The sequence below is a fragment of the Tachyglossus aculeatus genome, chromosome 17 (genome assembly GCF_015852505.1).
Source record: "Tachyglossus aculeatus isolate mTacAcu1 chromosome 17, mTacAcu1.pri, whole genome shotgun sequence".
NCBI classification, from domain to species: domain Eukaryota; kingdom Metazoa; phylum Chordata; class Mammalia; order Monotremata; family Tachyglossidae; genus Tachyglossus; species Tachyglossus aculeatus.
This window is the reverse complement of record NC_052082.1, coordinates 11,258,077-11,284,038: the sequence shown is the minus strand read 5'-3', so window position 1 is coordinate 11,284,038 and position 25,962 is coordinate 11,258,077. Positions and strand designations below refer to the sequence as shown.

General features: G+C 47.4%; 1 protein-coding gene across 1 annotated transcript in view; it reads right to left on the bottom strand.

Annotated features, from left to right (window-relative positions):
• Positions 1-20,338, bottom strand: part of PRKG2 (protein kinase cGMP-dependent 2) — a 58,481-nt gene extending 38,143 nt beyond the window's left edge. Inside the window, exons 1-5 of the mRNA XM_038759648.1 lie at positions 19,941-20,338; positions 12,842-13,008; positions 6,913-7,026; positions 4,003-4,108; positions 2,759-2,822 (exon numbers count right to left, since the gene is read on the bottom strand). Coding sequence (XP_038615576.1) covers positions 2,759-2,822; positions 4,003-4,108; positions 6,913-7,026; positions 12,842-13,008; positions 19,941-20,338 — 849 coding nt within the window. The remainder of the gene's footprint in view (positions 1-2,758; positions 2,823-4,002; positions 4,109-6,912; positions 7,027-12,841; positions 13,009-19,940) is intronic.
• Positions 20,339-25,962: the final 5,624 nt, after the last annotated feature.

The window sequence follows — 25,962 nt, the reverse complement described above, 5'->3', positions numbered from 1 at the left end:
GACTGCAAAATGCGAGGGTTAAAATCCCATCTCCTCCAAGAGGCCTTCCCCGATTAAGCCCTCTTTTCCCCTCCTTCCTCTCCCTTCTGCGTCACCTGGGCATTTGGATTTGTCCCCTTTTAAGCTGTTCAACCCACCCTCAGCCCCACAGCACTTATATACATAGCCATAATTTATTTAATGTCCGTTTCCCCCTTTACAATGTAAGCTCCAAACTCTATTGTGTTGTAATAATAATAATAATAATGGCATTTATTAAGCACTTACTATGTGCAAAGCAGTGTTCTAAGCGTTGAGGAGGTTACAAGGTGATCAGGTTGTCCCATGTGGGGCTCACAGTCTTCATCCCCATTTTACAGATGAGGGAACTGAGGCCCAGAGAAGTGAAGTGACTTGCCCAAAGTCACCCAGCTGACAAGTGGTGGAGCCGGGATTTGAACCCGTGACCTCTGACTCCAAAGCCTGGGCTCTTTCCACTGAGCCACAAGGATTTAGTACAGTACTCTGTACACAGTAAGCACTCGATAAACGTCGATATTTGATTGGGTGTTAGAACATCAAACAGGTAGATATACTCGTGGGTGGAAAGATGTGGGAATGGGATGCCAAGAGCAAGAAGGGAATTGAGGAATGCTTCTTAGAGGAGGTGGCTTTTTATATATGTATATATGTTTGTACGTATTTATTACTCTATTTATTTATTTTACTTGTACATATCTATTCTATTTATTTTATTTTGTTAATATGCTTGGTTTTGTTCTCTGTCTCCCCCTTTTAGACTGTGAGCCCACTGTTGGGGTAGGGACCGTCTCTATATGTTGCCGACTTGTACTTCCCAAGCGCTTAGTCCAGTGCTCTGCACACAGTAAGCGCTCAATAAATGCGATTGATTGATTGATTGATTTTTAGGAGGGCTCTGAAGGTGGGGAGGGATAGGGTTGGTGTTTTGGAGGGGGGAGAGAGTTCTATGCCAGAGGAAAAGTGGAAGCAATGGATAGGAGACAGGAGAGTCCCAAGAGAGACAAAGTGAAGGAGGCTTGAAGGAGTGAGGAATGTAGGAGTGGAGAAATAGGAGGAGAAGTCACTTCACTTCTCTGGGCCTCAGTTCCCTCGTCTGTAAAATGGGGATGAAGACTGTGAGCCCCACGTGGGACAACCTGATCACCTTGTAACCTCCTCAGCGCTTAGAACAGTGCTTTGCACATAGTAACTGCTTAATAAATGCCATTATTATTATTATTATTACAACACAATAGAGTTTGGAGCTTACATTGTAAAGGGGGAAACTGACATTAAATAAATAGAGAGACTGCTAGCAGAGGGCCTTAAATCCATTAGAGATGGAGAAGCAGCGTGGCTCAGTGGAAAAAGCCCGGGCTTTGGAGTCAGAGGTCATGGGTTCAAATCCCACCTCCGCCAATTGTCAGCTGTGTGACTTTGGGCAAGTCACTTCACTTCTCTGGGCCTCAGTTCCCTCATCTGTACAATGGGGATTAACCGTGAACCCCATGTGGGACAACCTGATCACCTTGTAACCTCCCCAGCGCTTAGAACAGTGCTTTGCACATTGTAAGCGCTTAATAAATGCCATCATTATTATTATTAGCCTGGAGCTTTCATTGAGGTGACAAGAAATGGGGAAGATCGTGAGGAGGAATGATATGCTTCGAATGATGTTCTAAAATGATCTACAAAATTTGGGAAACGACTTGGCCTAGAGGAAAGAACATAAGCCTGGGAGCCAGAAGACCCGGGTTCTAATCCTGACCCCACCGTTTGTCTCCTGGGTGACCTTGAACAAATCACTTCACTTCTCTTTGGCTCAGCTACCTCATCTGTAAAATGGGGATTAAGATCGTGAGTCCCATGTGGGACCTGGATGGGTCCAACCTGAAAGAGCCCGGGCTTCGGAGTCAGAGGTCATGGGTTCAAATCCCGGCTCCGCCAACTGTCAGCTGTGTGACTTTGGGCAAGTCACTTCACTTCTCTGGGCCTCAGTTCCCTCATCTGGAAAATGGGGATGAAGATTGGGAGCCCCCAGTGGGACAACCTGATCACCTTGTAACCTCCCCAGAGCTTAGAACAGTGCTTTGCACATAGTAAGCGCTTAATAAGATGCCATCATTATTATTATTATTATTACCCCAGTGCTTAGTTCAGTGCCTGGCATAGAGTAAGCTCAACAGATAGCATTAAAAAATGTTTCCTTATCTTTTAATCCTCACATTCAGCGTGTCACAAAGTCCTCCACTCCTTTTTCACCACTCAAACAGTCACAACCCTGATTCAGGGCCTCTTCACCTCCCAGCAAAAACAATTTCAAAAGTGTAATATCATTTATTCAAGAAAAGGTTTTTTCATTCATTATATACGTCTGGAAAGTAGAAAAAGTCCTTGTTCCGTGGGTAAACTCCACGCTTTATATATGCACCGCTAAATTAAGGCACTGAGGATAAGGTTAAGATTTGAAGGATCGGAAAAAAAAAAAGGAAGTGAAGTACATTTAAAAGAGAAAGCTCTCTTTAGCTGAATGAACCGCCACTCAAACCCTCTGTGCCTCTGATTTATCTTATCATCATCATCATCATCAATCGTATTTATTGAGCGCTTACTGTGTGCAGAGCACTGTACTAAGCGCTTGGGAAGTCCAAGTTGGCAACATATAGAGACAGTCCCTACCCAACAGTGGGCTTATGACTCAGAGACCTTAAAATACGCATTGGATGGGTGTGATTAATCTTATTGTAAAATATCTTACCACTTCCAAACAGTCTATGATCTTGGTTAATTTATCTTCAGGTAAATTCTTCAACAAGGAGACGCTTCAGAGGTAAAAATAAAACCATTAATATGCATAAAGTATATTTGGGCCATTACTTTCATTCATTCATTCATTCATTCATTCAATCAACATACAACAGAACAACATACAACATTCAACATACAACATACAACATTCAATCGTATTTATTGAGCGCATACTGTGCACAGACCACTGTATAACATGCATACAACATTCATTCAATCAACATACAACAGAACAACATACAACATTCAACATACAACATACAACATTCAATCGTATTTATTGAGCGCATACTGTGCACAGACCACTGTATAATATGCACACAACATTCATTCAATCAACATACAACAGAACAACATACAACATTCAACATACAACATACAACATTCAATCGTATTTATTGAGCGCTTACTGTGCATAGACCACTGTATAATATGCATAAAGTATATTTGGGCCATTACTTTCATTCATTCATTCATTCAATCATATTTATTGAGCGCTTACTGTGCACAGAGCACGGTATAATATGCATAAAGTATATTTGGGCCATTACTTGCATAAAGTACGTGTGGGTCATATACCCTTTCCAGGATGTCATTTTACTTTTCAAATTTCCTTTCTAGAAAGCAAAACCAATACTTTTTTTTTCTATAGCATTTGCTAAGTATTCACTATGTGCCAGGCACTATACTAAGCACTGGGGTCGATATAAACTAATCGGTCTGGAAACAGTGCGTGTCCCACACAGGGCTCTCAGTCTTCATCCCCATTTTATTTATTATTATATTTATTATATTATATTTTTTATTATATCCCCTATTTATTTTATTTTGTTAGTATGTTTGGTTTTGTCTCCCCCTTTTAGACTGTGAGCCCACTGTTGGGTAGGGACTGTCTCTATATGTTGCCAATTTGTACTTTCCAAGTGCTTAGTACAGTGCTCTGCACACAGTAAGTGCTCAATAAATACGATTGATGATGATGATGATGATTTTATAGATGAGGGGACTGAGGCCCAGAGAAGTGAAGTGATTTGCCCAAGGTCACACAGCAGATAAATGGGCAGGCAACGTGCCTGCTAATTCTGTTGTACTGTCTCAGACACTTAGTACAGTGCTTGGCACGTAGTAAGCACTCAGTAAATAGGATTGATTATTGATTGATTGATCCTCGCTGGGTGAGAACGGTGATTTTACCTCCTGAGGAAGTTTCTGTACTGTTCGTCTCTGGCCTGGGCCGCCTTCCGCATGATATTCTGGAAAACCTCTCTCTCCAGGGCCCAGGTCTTCGTGTCAGTGACAGCTTCAGGCACAGAAAGAAAAAATTACAATAAATCAATCAATTAATCGTATTTATTGAGCGCTTACTGTGTGCAGAGCACTGTACTAAGCGCTTGGGAAGTACAAGTTGGCAACATCTAAAGACAGTCCCTACCCAACGGTGGGCTCACAGTCTAAAAGGGGGAGACAGAGAACAAACCCAAACATACTAACAAAATAAAATAAATAGAAAGCACAATTTGAATCTCGGAAACTCTAAACTCGTCTCAAAGCTGAGTGTCCCTTATCCATCCCAGGGATCTGCTGGGAGAGATGCTACTCAATTCTTTTTTTTTAATGGCGTTGGTTAAGCGCTTACTATGTGCCAGGCACTGTACTAAAGCACTGGGGCAGCTACGAGGTAATCAGGTTGTGAACAGACCCTGAGAAGCAGCATGGCTCAGTGGAAAAAGCCCGGGCTTGGGAGTCAGAAGTCATGGGTTCTAATCCCGGCTCGGCCACATGTCTGCTGTGTGACCTTGGGCAAGTCACTTCACTTCTCTGAGCCTCAGTTCCCTCATCTGTAAAATGGGGATTAAGACTGTCAGCCCCACGTGGGACAACCTGATCTCCTTGTAACCTCCCCAGCGCTTAGAACAGTGCTTTGCACATAGTAAGTGCTTAATAAATGCCATTATTATTATTATTATTATTATTATTAACTTCTCTGAGCCTCAGTTCCCTCATCTGTAAAATGGGGATTAAGACTGTGAGCCCCACGTGGGATGACCTGCTCACCTTGTATCCCCCCCAGCACAGCTTCGCACATAGTAAGCGCTTAACAAATGCCATCATTATTATTATAGGGCTTAGAGTCTTAATCCCCATTTTACAGATGAGGGAAGCGAGGCCCAGAGAAGTGAAGTGACTTGCCCCATGGTCCCACAGCAGACAAGCTCCTCCATCCCTGCCGACCCGAGGGTTGTGTGTTCTACTTCAAAGCACTCAGGGAGACTTCTGTACCTGTGGATTACTGCCTTTTCCATTTTTTGCAAATGGTATTTGCTTCGCCTTCACTATTTGCCTGGGTCGGTACAAGATCACCCTATTGGACAAAATCCCTACCCCACGTGGGATTTACAATTTAACGGGGAGGGAGACCTGGTATTGAATCCCCATTTTGCAGATGAGGAAACTGAGGCATGGAGAAGGTGAGTGACTTTACCAAGGTCACCCAGCAGGCACGGGGCAGTGCTGAGATTAGAACCCAGGTCCGCCCACTAGGCAATGCTGCTTCTGCCTTTGCTTTACCAGTCAGGCAGAAAGTCTGTGTTGGGGAAATTTTCTTTTCTGTTAGTGAATGGAAAGTAATTCTAAACATGGGATGTGATTCTATTTATTTTATTTTGTTAGTATGTTTGGTTTTCTCTGTCTCCCCCTTTTAGACTGTGAGCCCACTGTTGGGTAGGGACCGTCTCTATATGTTGCCAACTTGTACTTCCCAAGCGCTTAGTACAGTGCTCTGCACACAGTAAGCGCTCAATAAATGTGATTGATTGATTGATTGATTGACTCCAAAAGGAGGAAGACCTTAATGGGTCCGTTCCTCGCACCCAGAACCACCGATGGGGAAAGCCCTTTCACAGAAATGCGGTGAACTAAAGGACCCGACGCAGACATGGCGCAGTTTTTCCTGCTAATGTCTTCTGAGGAAGCATTTGGTTTCCCTGATACTGGGGCCCAGACCCCATTTGTGGTTTCTCACTACCTCAGTTTCCCGCGGGTGACACAAGTAGCAAGGGTGGAATCTAGCAAACATTCGGATTCCATTTTGTGTATGTGTGGTGGTTGTTTGGGTACTTGTTAGGGTGATGTATGGCATGGAGTAGGAGTTTAACTAGTAGCATAATTATTATTATTATCTATTATTCTTATTAGTTGGAAAGGAGCACTTCAGAGTACAGAGGAAAGGAAGTCACCCCAAGAAAAGTAGGGCTGGCCAGAAAATGTTTTTTGGTTTTTTTTTTAAATGGCATTGGTAATAATAATAATAATAATAATAACAGTGCTCTAAGCACTTAGTACAGTGCTCTGCACACAGTAAGTGCTCAATAAATACGACTGAATGGATGAATAATAATAATAGCAATGACATTTATTAAGTGCTTACTATGTGCAAAGCACTGTTCTAAGCTCTGGGGAGGTTACAAGGTGATCAGGTTGTCCCACGTGGGGCTCACAGTCTTAATCCCCATTTTACAGGTGAGGGAACTGAGGCACAGTTAAGTGACTTGCCCAAAGTCACACAGCTGACAAGTGGCGGGGCAGGGATTCGAACCCATGACCTCTGACTCCAAAGCCCATGCTCTTTTCACTGAGCCACACTTCTCTATACTATCAATCAATCGTGTTTATTGAGCACTTACTGTGTGCAGAGCACTGTACTAAGTGCTTAAGCGCTTATACTAAGCACTGGTGTAGCTACAAATTAATCAGATTGAACACAATCACGCTGCTTCCCAGCGTTTGAAAACTCCCAAGCTCAACGACAATCTCCTATTCCAGGAGAAGCAGCGTGGCTCAGTGGAAAGAGCCCGGGCTTGGGAGTCAGAGGTCACGGGTTCTAATCCCGGCTCCGCCACTTGTCAGTTCTGTGACTTTGGGCAAGTCACTTCACTTCTCTGTGCCTCAGTTACCTCATCTGGAAAACGGGGACGAAGACTATGAGCCCCACATGGGACAACCTGATTACCTTGAATCCACCCCAGTGCTTAGAAGAGTGCTCAGCACATAGTAGGCGCTTAACAAATACCATCATTATGATTATTACTGGGGGCCGGCCCTCACCTTTCACGGAGGCCGTCCTGGTGCAGTTGTACAGGATGGCGAGTTCTCCAAACGTCGTCCACTCGGGGATGGAGGTCAGCAGCATGTTCCCCTGAAACACCTCCACGCTCCCCTCTGGAAAAAAACCAACAAAGAACATCGGGACTAAGTTTCTCGTGGGTGGGAATGTTTCTGTTTATCGTTATAGCGTACTCTCCTAAGCGCTTAGTACAATGCTCTGCGCACCGCAAGCTCTCAATAAATACAACTGAATGACTGAGCCGATGAACGGATGATTCTAGACTGTGAGCCCACTGTTGGGTAGGGACTGTCTTTATATGTTGCCAACTTGTACTTCCCAAGCGCTTAGTAATAATAATAATAATATAATAATAATAATGGCGTTAGTTAAGCGCATACTATGTGCAAAGCACTGTTCTAAGCGCTGGGGGGATACAAGGTGATCAGGTTGTCCCACGTGGGGCTCACAGTCTTAATCCCCATTTTGCAGGTGAGATGATTCTAGACTGTGAGCCCACTGTTGGGTAGGAACTGTCTTTATATGTTGCCAACTTGTACTTCCCAAGTGCTTAGTACAGTGCTCTGCACACAGTAAGCGCTCAATAAATACGATTGAATGAATGAATGACTCCAACTGGACAGTACCCATAGGCCTTATGGCCTTAGTACTTAACACTAAGCGCTTAGTCCAGTGCTCTGCACACAGTAAGAGCTCAATAAATATGATTGAATATCAGACAGGGAGGGGCCTTTCAGATGTGCTCTGGGACCCAGGACAGAACGCAAAGCAGGGACCGTCTCTATCTGTTGCCGACTTGTACTTCCCAAGCGCTTAGTACAGTGCTCTGCACACAGTAAGCGCTCTATAAATACGATTGAATGAATGTTCCCCCAATTCTGGGGTGGGGCAGGGGGAAATGTTCAATTTTCCCCCCCATACCCAGCCTCTCCTTCTCTAGACTGTAAACTCTTTATGGGCTGGGAATATGTCTAACAATCTTGTTATATTCTACCCTCCCGAGTGCTTTGTACAGTGCTCCGTGCATATTAAGCGCTCAATAAATTCCATGGATTGACTGGCTGCAGCCCTCTCACTTAGTGGAAAGAGCCCGGGCTTGGGGGTCAGAGGTCGTGGGTTCTAATCCCGGCTCTGCCACTTGTCAGCTGTGTGACCTTGGGCAAGTCACTTCACTTCTCCGTGCCTCAGTTCCCTCTTCTGTCGAATGGGGAAAAAGACTGGGAGCCCCACGTGGGACAACCTGATTAACTTGTAACTGCCCCAGTGTTTAGGACATTGCTTGGCACATAGTAAGCGCTTAACAACTACCATCATTATTATTATGATGGTACTTGGGCACTTCTCTGTGCCTCAGTTCCCTCTTCTGTCAAATGGGGAAGAAGACTGGGAGCCCCACGTGGGACAACCTGATTAACTTGTAACTGCCCCAGTGTTTAGGACATTGCTTGGCACATAGTAAGCGCTTAACAAATACCATCATTATTATTATGATGGTACTTGGGCACTTCTCTGTGCCTCAGTTCCCTCTTCTGTCAAATGGGGAAGAAGACTGGGAGCCCCACGTGGGACAACCTGATTAACTTGTAACCGCCCCAGTGTTTAGGACATTGCTTGGCACATAGTAAGCGCTTAACAAATATCATCATTATTATTATTATTACCAATTTTATTGTACTGTACCCTCCCAAATGCTTAGTACAGTGGTCTGCACACAATAAGCGCTTTGCAGACAGTAATTGCTCAATAAACACTATGATTGATAGCTGTCCCAAGCTAAAGGAGCTGATTCCAACAATAATAATAATAATGATGGCATTTGTTAAGCACTTACTATGTGCAAAGCACTGTTCTAAGCGCTGGTGGGGGGGATACAAGGTGATCAGGTTGTCCTATGTGGGGCTCCCACTCGATCCCCATTTTACAGATGAGGTAATTGAGGCTCAGAGAAGTTAAGTGACTTGCTCAAGGTCACACAGCAGACACTTGTACTTCCCAAGTGCTTAGTTCAGTTCTCTGCACACAGTAAGCACTAATAAATACGATTGAATGAATGAATGAATGTGGCGGAGCCGGGATTTGAACCCATGACCTCTGACTCCAAAGCCCGGGCTCTTTCCACTGGGCCACGCTGCTTCTCGTGGAAGAGAAGTGAAGTGACTTGTCCAAGGTCACACGGCAGACAAGTGGCACAGTCGGGATTTAGATGCCACATCCTTCTGACTTAAAGTGGCCTTTCTGAGGGCTCCATTTCCCTTCAAGCCCTGAACTGAGAAGATAAAACCTGTTGTTCCCCTGGAGGGCCTCATGACCCTGAGAATCAATCAATCAATTAATCAATCAATCATATTTGCTGAGCGCTTACTGTGTGCAGAGCACTGCACTGTACTGTATTTATTTTACTTGTACATATCTATTCTATTTATTTTATTTTGTTAGTATGTTTGGTTTTGTTCTCTGTCTCCCCCTTTTAGACTGTGAGCCCACTGTTGGGTAGGGACCGTCTCTATATGTTGCCAATTTGTACTTCCCAAGCGCTTAGTCCAGTGCTCTGCACATAGTAAGCGCTCAATAAATACGATTGATGATGATGATGATGATGTACTAAGCGCTTGGGAAGTACAAGTTGGCAACATATAGAGACAGTCCCTACCCAACAGTGGGCTCACAGTCTAAATGGGGGGGAGAAGCAGAAAGGCCTAGATCAAAAAGCCCAGGCTTCAGAGTCAAAGGACCAGGGTTCTAATCTCACTCCGCCACTTGGTGCTGTGTAACTTGGCCAAGTCACTTCACTTCTCTGTGCCTCAGTTTTTTCATTTGTAATAATAATGATGGCATTTGTTAAGCGCTTACTATGTGCAGAGCACTGTTCTAAGCGCTGGCTGGGGGGGGGGGATACAAGGTGATCAAGTTGTCCCATGAGGGGCTCACAGTCTTCATCCCCATTTTACAGATGAGGTAACTGAGGCTCAGAGAAGTGAAGTGACTTGCCCAAGATCACACAGCAGACCAGCGTGGCTCAGTGGAAAGAGCCTGGGCTTTGGAGTCAGAGGTCATGGGGTCAAATCCCGGCTCTGCCAACTGTCAGCTGTGTGACTTTGGGCAAGTCACTTCACTTCTCTGGGCCTTAGTTCCCTCATCTGTAAAATGGGGATGAAGACTGTGAGCCCCCCGTGGGCCAACCTGATCTCCTTGTAACCTCCCCAGTGCTTAGAACAGGGCTTTGCGCATAGTAAGCGCTTAATAAATGCCATCATTATTATTATGATTATGTGGCAGAGTCGGGATTCGAACCCATGACCTCTGACTCCAAAGCCCGTGCTCTTTCCACTGAGCCATGCTGCTTCTCTAAAGTGGGGAATAAATCCTACTCCCTCCTATTTAAACTGCGGGCCCTTTAGACTGTAGACTCGCTGTGGGCAGGGATTGTATCTGTTATATTGTACTCTCCCAAGCGCTTAGTACATGGTCGTGCACCCAGTAAGAGCGTGATAAATATGACTGGCTGACTCTTTTCCAGACACACCGGGCTGGTGAGACGGCTGGGCCAGTGGTGGCCCTCGCGGTTGCCCCTCCTGCTTACCCCCAGATGCTGACTCCATGCAGAGACACCTGGGGAGAATAAATAATAAATAATGATGGCATTTATCAAGCGCTTACTATGTGCAGAACCCCCTTCTAAGCGCTACAGAGGTTCCAAAGTGATCAGGTTGTCCCACGGGGGGCTCCCAGTCTTAATCCCCATTTTACAGATGAGGCAACTGAGGCACAGCGAAGTGAAGCGACTTGCCCGAAGTCACACAGCTGACAGTTGGCGGAGCCGGGGTTTGAACCCATGACCTCTGACTCCAAATAATAATAATAATAATAATAATACTGATAGCATTTGTTAAGTGTTTACTATGTGCAAAGCACTGTTCTAAGCGCTGGGGAGGTTACAAGGTGATCAGGTTGTCCCATGAAGAAGCAGCATGGCTCAGTGGAAAGAGCACAGACTTGGGAGTCAGAGGTCAGGGGTTCAAATCCTGGCTCCGCCAATTGTCAGCTGTGTGACTTTGGGCAAGTCGCTTCACTTCTCTGTGCCTCAGTTACCTCATCTGTAAAATGGGGATTAAGATTGTGAGCCCCACATGGGACAGCCCGATCACCTTGCATCCCCCCCAGCGCTTAGAACAGTGCTTTGCACATAGTAAGTGCTTAACAAATACCAAAATTATTATTATTATCAATCCCCATTTTCCAGACGAGGTAACTGAGGCGTAGAGAAGTGAAGTGACTTGCCCGAAGTCACACAGCCGACAAGTGGCGGAGCTGGGATTTGAACCCATGACCTCTGACTCCAAAGCCCACTGAGCCATGCTGCTGGAGGAGGACTGGGTGGAGTCTCCTGAGGGAAAATCCTGCTCTGCCCAGACTGGACGAGGGGCTATTTCTGCAAGTCCCCCTCCAGCAGCATGGCTCAGTGGGCTTTGGAGTCAGAGGTCACGGGTTCAAATCCCAGCTCCACCACTTGTCGGCTGTGTGACTTCGGGCAAGTCACTTCACTTCTCTACGCCTCAGTTACCTCATCTGGAAATTGGGGATTGATAATAATAATAATTTTGGCATTTGTTAAGCACTTACTATGTGCAAAGCACTGTTCTAAGCGCTGGGGAGGATGCAAGGAGATCGGGTTGTCCCATGTGGGGCTCACAGTCTTAATCCCCATTTTACAGGTGAGGGAACTGAGGCGCAGAGAAGTGAAGCGACTTGCCCGAAGTCACACAGCCGACAAGTGACGGAGCTGGGATTTGAACCCGTGACCTCTGACTCCAAAGCCCACTGAGCCATGCTGCTGGAGGGGGACTGGGTGGAGTCTCCCGAGGGAAAATCCTGCTCGGCCCGGAACGGACGAGGGGCTATTTCTGCAAGTCCCCCTCCAGCAGCATGGCTCAGTGGGCTTTGGAGTCAGAGGTCACGGGTTCAAATCCCAGCTCCGCCACTTGTCGGCTGCGTGACTTCAGTCAAGTCACTTCTCTACGCCTCAGTTACCTCATCTGGAAAATGGGGATTGATGATAATAATAATTTTGGCATTTGTTAAGCACTTCCTATGTGCAAAGCACTGCTCTAAGTGCTGGGGAGGATGCAAGGAGATTGGGTTGTCCCATGTGGGGCTCACAGTCTTAATCCCCATTTTACAGATGAGGGAACTGAGGCCCAGAGAAGTGAAGCGACTTGCCCGAAGTCACACAGCCGACAAGTGGCGGAGCTGGGATTTGAACCCATGACCTCTGATTCCAAAGCCCACTGAGCCATGCTGCTGGAGGAGGACTGGGTGGAGTCTCCCGAGGGAAAATCCTGCTCTGCCCAGAATGGACGAGGGGCTATTTCTGCAAGTCCCCCTCCAGCAGCATGGCTCAGTGGGCTTTGGAGTCAGAGGTCACGGGTTCAAATCCCAGCTCCGCCACTTGTCGGCTGTGTGACTTCGAGCAAGTCACTTCACTTCTCTACGCCTCAGTTACCTCATCTGGAAATTGGGGATTGATAATAATAATAATTTTGGCATTTGTTAAGCACTTACTATGTGCAAAGCACTGCTCTAAGCGCTGGGGAGGATGCAAGGAGATCGGGTTGTCCCATGTGGGGCTCACAATCTTAATCCCCATTTTCCAGATGAGGTAACTGAGGCGTAGAGAAGTGAAGCGACTTGCCCGAAGTCACACAGCCGACAAGTGGCGGAGCTGGGATTTGAACCCGTGACCTCTGACTCCAAAGCCCACTGAGCCATGCTGCTGGAGGAGGACTGGGTGGAGTCTCCCAGGGGAAAATCCTGCTCGGCCCAGAATGGACGAGGGGCTATTTCTGCAAGTCCCCAAACACGGAGGACTTGTGAGAGCCGGGGCGTTTGCCACCGCCTCGTCCTCAATCGTACCTGCCAGGACAAAGATGTGGTTTCCCGGCTCCCCTTGCTGGAGGATGTAACTTCCTTCTGCGTAATCTCTCCGCCGCATGCACTCCGCCATGGCCCTCAGCTGCTGGGGCTCCAGTCTCTTCAGAAACTGATTTTTGTTCAGCGCGTCCGTGATGAGCTGCTTTTCCCTGGGGACGAGGAGGGGAAAAGTTATCGGCCGAGGAAGGGCCGGGAGATCCAGTCCCGGCCCTGTCCCGACGACGAGTGACCCGGCAGAAAGAGCACGGGCCCAGAAGACAAGGGACATAATAATCATCATGATGATGATGATGGTATTTGTTAAAGGTGCTTACTATGTGCCAGGCACTGTACTAACTGGGGTGGGTACTAGAAACCCACAGAAACATGAGTTCTGATCCCAGCTCTCCCCCTTCATTCTTTCAATTTGTAACCTCCCCGGCGCTTGGCTCGGTGGGAAGAGCGCAGGACTGGGAGTCAGAGGGCATGGGTTCGAATCCCGGCTCAGCCACTTGTCAGCTGTATGACCTTGGGCAAATCACTTAGCTTCTCTGTGCCTCAGTGGCCTCATCTGTAAAATGGGGATGAAGACTGTGAGCCCCCCGTGGGACAGCCTGATCACCTTGTAACCTCCCCAGCACTTAGCATGTAGTAAGCATTTAATAAATGCCATTATTATTATTAGAGAAGCAGCGTGGCTCAGTGGAAAGAGCGCGGGCTTGGGAGTCAGAGGTCATGGGTTCGTATCACGCCTCCCCCACGTCTGCTGTGTGACCTTGGGCAAGTCACTTCACTTCTCTGTGCCTCAGTTCCCTCATCTGTAAAATGGGGATTAAGACTGTGAGCCCCACATGGGACAACCTCATCTCCTTGTGTTCCCCCCAGGGCTTAGAACAGTGCTTTGCACATAGTAAGCGCTTAACAAATACCAACATTATTATTATTATTTCAATTGTATTTATTGAGCGCTTACTGTATGCAGAGCACTGGACTAAGCGCTTGCCTGCTGCTTAAAATGGGCAAGTCACTTAATTTCTCTGGGGCCCAGATTCCTCTTCTGTAAAGTAGGGATTAAACACCTGTTTTCCCTCCTACTTAGACAGCGAGTCCCATGTGGAACAGGGATTGGCAGCGTGGCTCAGTGGAAAGAGCCCAGGCTTTGGAGTCAGAGGTCATGGGTTCAAATCCCAGCTCCTCCAGCTGTCAGCTGTGCGACTTTGGGCATGTCACTTGACTTCTTTGGGCCTCACTTACCTCATCTGGAAAATGGGGATGAAGACTGTGAGTCCCCCGTGGGACAACCTGATCACCTTGTAACCTCTCCGGTGCTTAGAACAGTGCTTTGCACATAGTAAGTGCTTAACAAATACCATCATTATTATTATTATCTGATTATATAGTTGTCCACCTGAGTGCTTAGTACAGAGCTTAGCACACAGCAGGTGTTTAACAAATACCACAAATTATTATTATCATTATACCACAAATTATTATCATTATTATCATTACAATTCGCAGCGTGGCTCATTGGGAAGAGCACGGGCTTTGGAGTCAGTGGTCATGGGTTCAAATTCCAGCTCTGCCAATTGTCAGCTGTGTGACTTTGGGCAAGTCACTTAACTTCTCTGGGCCTCAGTTACCTCAACTGCAAAATGGGGATTAAGACTGTGAGCCCCAAGTGGGACAACCTGATCACCTTGTATCCTCCCCAGTGCTTAGAACAGTGCTTTGCACATACTAAGCACTTAACAAATGCCATTATTATTATTATTATTATTCATTGTCTAGAGGTAAGTTCAATGCAGCCGGAAAGGTGTCTGCCAACTCTTGTATTTTGCTCTCCCAAGTGTTTAGTATAATAATAATAATAATAATAATAATAATAATAATAATAAGGATGGTATTTGTTAAGCGCTTACTATGTGCAAAGCACTGTTCTAAGCGCTGGGGGGATGCAAGGTGATCAGGTTGTCATTCATTCATTCATTCAATTGTATTTATTGAGCGCTTACTGTGTGCAGAGCACTGTCCTAAGCGCTTGGGAAGTACAAGTTGGCAACATATAGAGACGGTCCCTACCCAACAACGGGCTCACCCCATGAGGGGCTTACAGTCTTAATCCCCATTTGACATATGAGGGAACTGAGGCCCAGAGAAGTTAAGCGACTTGCCCACAGTCATATAGCTGACAATTGGCGGAGCCGGGATTTGAACCCCTGACGTCTGGCTCCAAAGCCCGCGCTCTTTCCACTGAGCCACGCTGCTTCTCAAGTATAGTATAGTAGTAAGCACTCAATAAAGACCATCAATGATGATATTATTATTATTATTACTGCTATTATTATTCCCCCAGCTCCTTTTCACCCAGCCGCCACCGGCCAAATCTCTGTGGGGAGTTGTTGGGCCGGGCCTGGAGGACCATCCCAGGATCTTCTACGGCAGGCTCCAAATCCTCCATGTTAGTACTGATGGCTGCCCAATCACTACTGGAATTCCTGACCCTTCTTAAATGCTCTCCTGCAAATCTCATTCCCCTCCAGGACCCCGTAGGCAGGAAAGACAGAATTCAGATGTTCAGTTAAGCCATCAAACTCTTCCCCCTGAGCGTCAGTTGAAGAGAAGCCACGGAGGATCCAGGACGGGTTGGGGAGTTCTGCCCCTACTTCCTTTTGGCAGCCTCGATTGTCGCCACCCTTTCCCGGGACAATCAATCAATCAATCGTATTTATTGAGCACTTACTGTGTGCAGAGTATTGTACTAAATGCTTGGGAAGTATTGGGCAAGTTGCTTCGCTTCTCTTTGCCTCAGTTACCCATCTGGAAAATGGGGGTGATGACTGTGAGCTGCACATGGGATAATGATAATTATGGATTTGTTAAGCAGTTATGTTGCCAACTTGTACTTCCCAAGCGCTTAGTACAGTGCTCTGCACACAGTAAGCACTCAATAAATACAACTGATTGATTGATTAAGCGTTGACTATGTGCCAAGCACCGTTTTAAGCACTAGGGTAAATACAGGGTAAGCAGGTTGTCCCTTGTGGGGCTCACAGTGGGACAACCTGATGGCCTTGTATCTCCCCCGGCGCTTAGAACAGTGGTTGGTACATAGTAAGCGCTTACCAAATAACATCATCATCATGGATGATGTATATGTATATGTATATATGTTTATACATATTTATTACTTTATTTATTTACTTATCTTGTACATATCTATTCTATTTATTTTATTTTGTTAGTATGTTTGATTTTGTTCTCTGTCTCCCGCTTCTAGACTGTGAGCCCGCTGTTGGGTAGGGACTGTCTCTATGTGTTGCCGACTTGTACTTCCCAAGCGCTTAGTCCAGTGCTCTGCACACAGTAAGCGCTCAATAAATGCGATTGATTGATTGATTGATTGAAGTACAAGTTGGCAACATAATTGGCAATCAATCAATCAACTGACAATCAATCCCGGCCTCTGAGAATAGCGAGCGGCAGGGGAGAAAGAGAGGAGACCCCAAGTGAGGAAGGACCCCAGAAGGTGGCAAAGCCAGAGAAGGGGACAGAAGTACAGAAGCGCTTAGTTGCGAAGCAGCGTGGCTCAGTGGAAAGAGCCCGGGCTTTGGAATCAGAGGTCATGGGTTCAAATCCCTGCTCTGCCAATTGTCAGCTGCGTGACTTTGGACAAGTCACTTCTCTTCTCTGGGCCTCAGTTACCTCATCTGGAAAATGAGGATTAAGACTGTGAGTCCCCAGTGGGACAACCTGATCACCTTGTAACCTCCCCCGCACATAGAACAGTGCTTTGCACATAGTAAGTGCTTAATAAATGCTATTATTATTATTAGAATGGAGTCAAGGAAATGGAGAAAGGGTTAGGGACCTTGAGGGAGGAAGGGGACAGGGGAATTCAAATACTTTTAGTCAGTCTCCCCAAGTTGGGTTTGAGCCCTTTATGGACAAGGAGAATATGTCTGCTGCTGTATTCTCTCAGGCCTTCAGCACACTGGCTAGCAGCTCAATTAATGCCATTGATTAGTGAGAGCTCACTTCCTCCAGGAGGCCTTCCCAGGCTGAGCCCCCTTTTACCTCTCCTCCTTCCATCCCCCCGCCCTACCTCCTTCCCCTCCCCACAGCACCTGTATATATGTTTGTACGGATTTATTACCCTATTTATTTTACTTATACACATTCACTATTCTATTTATTTCATTAATGATGTGCACAGAGCTGTAATTCTATTTATTCTGACAGTTGTGACACCCGTGTACATGTTTCGTTTTGTTGTCTGTCTCCCCCTTCTAGACTGTGAGCCCGTTGTTGGATAGGAACCATCTCTATAGGTTGCCGATTAGTACTTCTCAAGTGCTTAGTTCAGTGCTCGGCACACAGTAAGCGCTCAATAAATACGATTGAATGAATGAAGGAATCACAGGCTAAGGGAGATAAAACAGAGACCAGGAGGGGTAAGGAGAAGGCACATTGGACGATGCCTACCTGGGCCTATTTGCTGCTTAAATACACAACGATTATCCCTGTTAGATCTGAGCACAGCCTTTACCCTCCCCACAAACCCCAACTCCTTCCTGCCCTCCAAAAAAAAAAACCCTGCAGCTGATTCCACTCAACTTACCTCCGCCTTACCTCCTTCCCTTCCCCACAGCACCTGTATATATGTATATATGTTTATATGTATTTATTACCTTATTTATTTATTTTACTTGTACATATTTATTCTACTTATTTTATTTTGTTAATATGTTTTGTTTTGTTGTATGTCTCCCCCTTCTAGACTGTGAGCCCACTGTTGGGTAGGGACCATCGCTATATGTTGCCAACTTGTACTTCCCAAGCGCTTAGTACAGTGCTCTGCACACAGTAAGTGCTCAATAAATACGATTGAATGAATGAACTGGGGTATCATTAGCCAGATTCTCTGTGATCTCAGGCTACTCCTGCAGTGGGGTTGCTAGGCCCCTCTGTCCCATGAGCCACCTGATTTCTTCTCTAAGTCCCCATAGTCCAGTGCTCTGCACACAGTAAGCACTCAATAAATACGATTGAATGAATTAATTAAACTTGTCTCAGCAGCTGCTGGCAAATCTACAACTCTCAAAACCTGGGGCAGGAGCAAAGTTGCAGCCTTGTTCGCGTTCCCATAATTTCAAGCAGCTGCACGGAGCTTCTGGGACTACACTAGCCAAGTGGCCCTTCTTTGGATGTACTTCCCAATTTACTGATTTGGATGAAATTCATTTATATTAATGTCTGTCTCTCCCACTAGACGGTAAGCTCCTGTAGCCAGGGACTGTGTCTACCAACTCTGTTGTATTGTACTCTCCCAAGTGCTTGGTACACTCAATAATAATAATAATTTGTGGTATTTGTTAAGTGCTTGCTAGGTTCCGGGCACTGTACTAAGCACCGGGGTGGATACAAGCAAATTGGGTTGGACACAGACCCTGACCTAAGTGGGGCTCACAGTCTCAATCCACTTTTTACAGATGAGGTAACTGAGGCACAGAGAAGTGAAATGACTTGCCCAAGGTCACACAGAAGACAAGTGGCAGAACTGGAATTAGAACCCAGGCCCGTGCTCTATCCAGGCTGCCATGCTGCAATAAATACCATCGATTGATTAATTACAAGTTTCTGGACTCTTTGAAATATCTAGTGATTGTGGTGCACCTGAACTGACGTCTGCCCTGCTTTGGTCAGGGTCTTCGTCCCCATTTTATGGAGGAAGGAACAGAAGCTCAGAGAAGCGAAATGACTTCCCCAAGGTCACACAGCAGACACGTGGCGGAACTGGGATTAGAACCCAGGTCCTTCTGAGTCCCAGGCCTGTGATCTATCCATTAAGGCCAGGCTGCTCAGTAAGTGCTTAACAAATACCATTAAAAATAAAGAAGGGACAGGAGGGTGGGAGAAGCAAGTGGAGAGGGAGCAAGGGGGCACAGGGTGGGGAGCGATAGCAGAGGAGCAGAAGTGGCTGCCAGTCAACCTACGCATCAAGCAAAAACTCCTCACTCTCAGCTTCAAGGCTGTCCATCACCTCGCCCCCTCCTACTTCACCTCCCTTCTCTCCTTCTCCAGCCCAACCCGCACCCCCCGCTCCTCTGCCACCGCTAATCTCCTCACCGGGCCTCGTTCTCGCCCGTCCCGCCGTCGACCCCCGGCCCACGTCCTCCCCCTGGCCCGGAATGCCCTCCCTCCGCACATCCGCCAAACTCGCTCTCTTCCTCCCTTCAAAAGCCTTCTGAGAGCTCACCTCCTCCAGGAGGCCTTCCCACACTGAGCCCCCTCCTTCCTCTCCCCTTCCTCCCTGCCTTACCTCCTTCCCCTCCCCACAGCACCTGTATATACGTTTGTACAGACATCACTCTATTTTACCTGTCCATATTTACCATTCTATTTATTTTGTTAATGAAGTGCACTCAGCTTTAATTCTATTTGTTCTGACGACTTGACACCCGTCCACGTGTTTTGTTTTGTTGTCCGTCTCCACCTTCTAGACTGTGAGCCCGCTGCCGGTTGGGACCGTCTCTCTATGTTGCCGACTTGTACTTCCCAAGCGCTTAGTACAGTGCCCTGCACACAGTAAGTGCTCAGTAATAATAATAATAATAATGATAGCATTTGTTAAGCGCTTACTATGTGCAAAGCACTGTTCTAAGCGCTGGGGGGTTACAAGGTGATCAGGTTGTCCCACAGGGGACTCCCAGTCTTCATCCCCATTTTCCAGATGAGGGAACTGAGGCCCAGAGAAGTGAAGTGACTTGCCCAAAGTCACACAGCTGACAGTTGGCGGAGCTGGGATTTGAACCCACGACCTCTGACTCCAAAGCCCGGGCTCTTTCCACTGAGCTACGCTGCTTCCCAATAAATACGACTGAATTGTTAGTATGTTTGGTTTTGTTCTCTGTCTCCCCCTTTTAGACTGCGAGCCCGCCGTTGGGTAGGGACCGTCTCTAGATGTTGCCAGTTTGTACTTCCCAAGCGCTTAGTACAGTGCTCAGCACATAGTAAGCGCTCAATAAATGCGATTGATGATGATGATGAATGAATGATCGAAAAGAGGTCAAGAAGACGGAAAGCCGGAGCGAGGCGAGCTTACCCGGAGGTCTTCCTGACCCTCGCCTTCTCGAAGGAAAACTCGGCTGGCCGGCCCGGGTCAGAGGTCGTGGCGGTGGGCTCGGCGGACACGCCCTCCCTGGCCCCCCGACGGCTCTTGCACGCTGCCGGGGCATGGCTGGGGGGTCCCGGCTCGGGGGCCGCGGCCTGCAGCCGGTTGAGCCGGACACACTTGGCGTGGAGCTGGTCGGTGAGGTGGGCCAGGGCCCGGCTCTGGTGGGCCAGCTGCTCCTGCAACTCCCGCACTTGGCGTTCCCGCTCCCGCAGCGCCTCGCCCTGCGCCTGCAGCGCCCGCTCCAGCTCGGACACTCGCCGCCGCAGGCCTTCCGGCCGGCCGGACGCGTGCTTTCCCACCTTCAGCTTCATCGACCCGTTTCCCATGTCGCCCGGTCACCTGCTGGACAATACAAAATTCACTGGGGGGGCTCGGCACTTATGTCCGTATCGGTAATTTATTTATGATGATGATGATGGCATTTATTAAGCGCTTACTATGTGCAAAGCACTGTTCTAAGCGCTGGGGTAGATACGAGGTAATCAAGTTGTCCCACATGGGGCTCACAGACTTAATCCCCACTTTCCAGATGAGGGAGCTGAGGCCCAGAGAAGTGAAGTGACTTGCCCAAAGCCACACAGCTGACAAGTGGCGGAGCCGGGATTTGAACCCATGACCTCTGACTCCAAAGCCTGAGCTCTTTCCACTGAGCCACGCTGTCTGCCTCCCCCTCTAGACTGTAAGCTCACTGCGGGCAGAGAACGTGTCTGTGTTATTTTGTCCCCTCCCAAGCACTTAGCACGGTGCTCTGCACACAGTAAATGCGCAATAAATACATTTGAATACACTTTTAGACTGTGAGCCCACTGTTGGGTAGGGACTGTCTCTATATGTTGCCAATTTGTACTTCCCAAGCGCTTAGTACAGTGCTCTGCACACAGTAAGCGCTCAATAAATACGATTGATGATTTGAATGAATGAATTAATCTATTCCCAAGGCCTTTCCCACCCTCTTGTGGGGTCGATTTTTTGGACCCCTTTCCATGTTCTCAGGCGTCAGTTCTCGGGGCCTTTCCTGATCACCTTGCAACCTCCCCAGCGCTTCGAACAGTGCTTTGCATATAGTAAGCGCTTAATAAATGCCATTATTATTATTATTATTTATTATTTTCCACTCTCCCAGGTATCAAGTCTCAGGGCCTTTTCCATGCTCCCAGGTGTCAATTCTTGCAACCTTTTCCATGATCCCGCGGATCGATTCGCGGGTTATTTTTCATGCTCCAAGGGATTAATTAATTAATTAATGATGGCATTTGTTAACTGCTTACTATGTGCAAAGCACTGTTCTAAGCGCTGGGGGGGATACAAGGTGATCAGGTTGTCCCACGGGGGGCTCACGGTCTTCATCCCCATTTTATAGACGAGGTAACAGAGGCTCCGAGGAGTGACGTGACTTGCCGAAGGTCACACAGCAGACGTGGCGGAGCCGGGATGTGAAACCATGACCTCTGGCTCCAAAGCCCGGGCTCTTTCCACTGAGCCACGCTATTTCCTCCCACTGCATCATCCCCACCCCGGGATCGATTCCCCCGGCCTTTTCCACGCTCCCAGGGGGTCGTTAGACTGTGAGCCCACTGTTGGGTAGGGACTGTCTCTATATGTTGCCAATTTGTACTTCCCAAGCGCTTAGTCCAGTGCTCTGCACACAGTAAGCGCTCAATAAATACGATTGATGATGATGATGATGATTCCCAGCACTGGCACGCACGGATTTTCCTTGGCCCTCCGGGAAGGGGAAGTGGTGTTTGTAATGCTTTGTCCCTTCCAACCCAGCAGGGTGGCCCAGGGGCTCACAAGGGGACCATCATCATCATCATCGATCGTATTTATTGAGCGCTTACTATGTGCAGAGCACTGTACTAAGCGCTTGGGAAGTACAAATTGGCAACATATAGAGACAGTCCCTACGCAACAGTGGGCTCACAGTCTAAAAGGTGGGTGGGGGGGTGGGAGCAGCCTGGCAGAGATGCCCTATGCAAAGGGGTCGGGGTGGGGGACAACTTGGCAGAGATACCCTGCACTCCAGCCCCCCAAACATACCCACTGATTCACATCCACCCTCATCCCAGTCAAAGAGGGACGCCTACACGGATGGGAAGCAGCCTCAGGGTGACCCTTACCCACCTCCCACCCTGGAAGAAGGTCTGCGACCCATCAAAATCAGCCAAAGTCGGGAGTCACCAACTAAGCCCTGAGTTTTGCGAGAGAAACTGCCACCCTGGAAACCATGAAAAAGGGAAAAACACCTGGGCCTGGCTTTTTTTTTTCTTTTGGTATCTGTTGAGCGCTTATTATATGCCAGCCCCTGTACTAAGCTCAAAGGTAGGTACCAGCTCATCATCACCACCATCATCACAATCGTATTTATTGAGCGCTTACTATGTGCAGAGCACTGTACTAAGCGCTTGGGAAGTACAAATTGGCAACATATAGAGACAGTCCCTACCCAACGGTGGGCTCACAGTCTAAAAGGGGGAGACAGACAACAAAACCAAACATACTAACAAAATAAAATAAATAGAATAGATAGGTACAAGTAAAATAAATAAATAGAGTAATATGTACAAACATATATACATATATACAGGTGCTGTGGGGAAGGGAAGGAGGTAAGATGGGGGGGATGGAGAGGGGGACGAGGGGGAGAGGAAGGAAGGGGCTCATGAAGTCAGACCCAGTGCCCGTCCCACATGGGGCTCACAGTCTTGATCCCCTATTTACAGATGAGGGAACTGAGGCACGGAGAAGTGAAGCAACTGGAGGAGATGTGACCTTAATGAGGTTTTGAAGATGGGGGAAGCAGTGGGGTGGCATAAGTGGAGGGGGTCGGAGTTCCACACTAGAGGGAGGATGGGGGAAAGGGGTCGATGGCGAGATAGATGAAATCGGGGTGCCGGGAGGAAGCTGGCATTGGAGGATTGAAGCGTGCCAGCTGAGATGTAGTAGGAGATCGATAAAGGCAAGGTTGTAAGGGGTGAGTGGATTGTTTTGTTTTGTCGTCTGTCTCCCCCTTCTAGACTGTGAGCCCATCGTTGGGTAGGGATTGTCTCTTATCTGTTGCCATATTGTAATAATAATAACAATAATGACATTTATTAAGCATTTACTATGTGCAAAGCACGGTTCTTTTAGACTGTGAGCTTTTAGACTGTGAGCCCACTGTTGGGTTGGGACTGTCTGCATATGTTGCCAACTTGTACTTCCCAAGCACTTAGTACAGTGCTCTGCACACAGTAAGCCCTCAATAAATACGATTGATTGATTGAGTCTAAGCACTGGGGAGGTTACAAGGTGATCAGGTTGTCCCACGGGGGGGGCTAACAGTCTTAATCCCCATTTTACAGATGAGGTAACTGAGGCACAGAAAAGTTAGCGCCTAAAAATGCTATTATTATCATTATTATTATTATCATTATTACAGACACATTCCCTGCCCACAACGAGCTTACACTCTAGCAGGGGAGACAGCAGACACGTTCCCTGCCCTTAACAAGCTTATCAATCAATCAATCAGTTGTATTTATTGAGCATTTACTGTGTGCAGAGCACTGTACTAAGCGCTTGGGAAGTACAAGTTGGAGGGGCTCCATTTCACTGTGGAGGCTGTAGGAAGCAGTCTTAATCCCCATTTTACAGATGAGGTAACTGAGGCCCAGAGAAGCGAAGTGACTTGCCCAAAGTCACACAGCTGACAATTGGTGGAGCCGGGATTTGAACGCATGACCTCTGACTCCAAAGCCCGGGCTCTTTCCACTGAACCACGCTGCTTCTCTACTTTGTACTTGTACTTTCCAAGCGCTTAATACAGTGGTCTGCACACAGTAAGCGCTCAAACAAATACGATTGAATGAATGAATGAATGAACTGATTGTTTTAAAACCAATGGTAGAGAGTTTCTGTTGGAAGGAATCGATGAATCTGTGGTATTAATTGAGCATTTATTGTCTGCTGGACAATATACTAGGTGCTTGGAAGAGCACAATACAGTAGAATCGAACTGTGGTCAGAGCATTCCCTAACCAGAAGGAGCTCACGGTTTAGAGGGGGAGGCAGACAGTAAATTAAGTTACAAATAAGGGAAGGAACAGAATATAAGGAGCTGTACATTCATAAGTGCTTTGGGGGTCGGGGTGGGGTATCATAGGGTTTCAGGGATACAGACCCAAGTGCCTAGGTGACGCAGCATGGAGGGCCATTTATCAATCAATCAATCAATCGTATTTATTGAGCGCTTACTGTGTGCAGAGCACTGGACTAAGTGCTTGGGAAGTCCAAGTTGGCAACACATAGAAACGGTCCCTACCCAACAGTGGGCTCACAGTCTAGAAGGGGGAGACAGAGAACAAAACCAAACATATTAACAAACTAAAATAAATAGAATAGAAATGTACAAGTAAAATAAATAAATAGAGTAATAAATATGTACAAACATATATACATCTATACAGGTGCTGTAGGGAAGGGAAGGAGGTAAGACGGAGGGGATGGAGAGGGGGACGAGGGGGAGAGGAAGGAAGGGGCTCAGTCTGGGAAGGCATCCTGGAGGAGGTGAGCTCTCAGCAGGGCCTTGAAGGGAGGAAGAGAGCTAGCTTGGCGGATGGGCAGAGGGAGGGCATTCCAGGCCCGGGGGATGACGTGGGCCGGGGGTCGATGGCGGGACAGGCGGAAACGAGGTACGGTGAGGAGATTAGCGGCGGAGGAGCGGAGGGTGCTGGCTGGGCTGGAGAAGGATAATGATGGCATTTGTTAAGCGCTTACTATGTGCAAAGCACTGTTCTAAGCGCTGGGGAGGATACAAGGTGATCAGGTTGTCCCACTTGGGGCTCACAGTCTTAATCCCCATTTTCCAGATGAGGTAACTGAGGCCCAGAGAAGTTAAGTGACTTGCCCAAAGTCACACAGCTGACAATTGGTGGAGCCGGGATTTGAACCCATGACCTCTGACGCCAAAGCCCGTGCTCTTTCCAATGAGCCACGCTGCTTCTCTGTATTAAGCGCTTGGGCAGTACAAGGCCAATGGGGTGATCTCCCATCCGACCCTTTCTCCATCCACATTTCGGAGTGGTAGGGATTCCGCTTTTCCATATAAACCAGAACCCAAAACTCCAGCCCCTCTCCTTGGCCGGAACAAAGCGGCCCTGTTCGGCCTCGTGTTTGGGGTTTTTCAGCAGACGCTGGTTTGGCCCTGGGCAGCCGCAACCTCGCTAAAAACTGGTTCGACTTATTGCACGGTGGGTGAAGTTAGAGACGCCATCGCCTCCGCCGGCTCCTCCTCGTCTCCCAGAAAGCTGGGCCCCCCGAGGTCAGGGTTTCCTCAGGTTAAACCCAGCCGAAATCCTCCAACCCTTCTATCTTCCCAAACCTGAACTGCCCTGGGGTCCAGGCTTTTCCCAGCACAGGCCTGACAGTAAGAAGGACGTGGGTTCTAATCCTGCCTCCGTCACTTTTCTGCTGTGCGGCCTGGTCAAGTCACTTCACTTCTCTGTGCCTCAGTTACCTCATCTGGAAATTGGGGATAAAGATTGTTTAGCCCCATGTGGGACGGAGACAGTGTCCAACCCAATCTGCTTGCATCCTCCCCAGCATTTAAAGCAGTGCCGAGCACGTAGTGAACGTTGTACAAATACCAAAATAATAATCATTATTAGTATTATTACTTCCCATCAGTCTCAGATACTAGGTAGGATTCTAGCCATCATCATCATCAATCGTATTTATTGAGCGCTTACTATGTGCAGCCCCTTCTTTCCTCTCCCCCTCGTCCCCCTCTCCATCCCCCCGTCTTACCTCCTTCCCTTCCCCACAGCACCTGTATATATGTATATATGGTTGTACATATTTATTACTCTATTTATTTATTTATTTATTTTACTTGTACATTTCTATCCTACTTATTTTATTTTGTTGGTATGTTTGGTTCTGTTCTCTGTCTCCCCCTTTTAGACTGTGA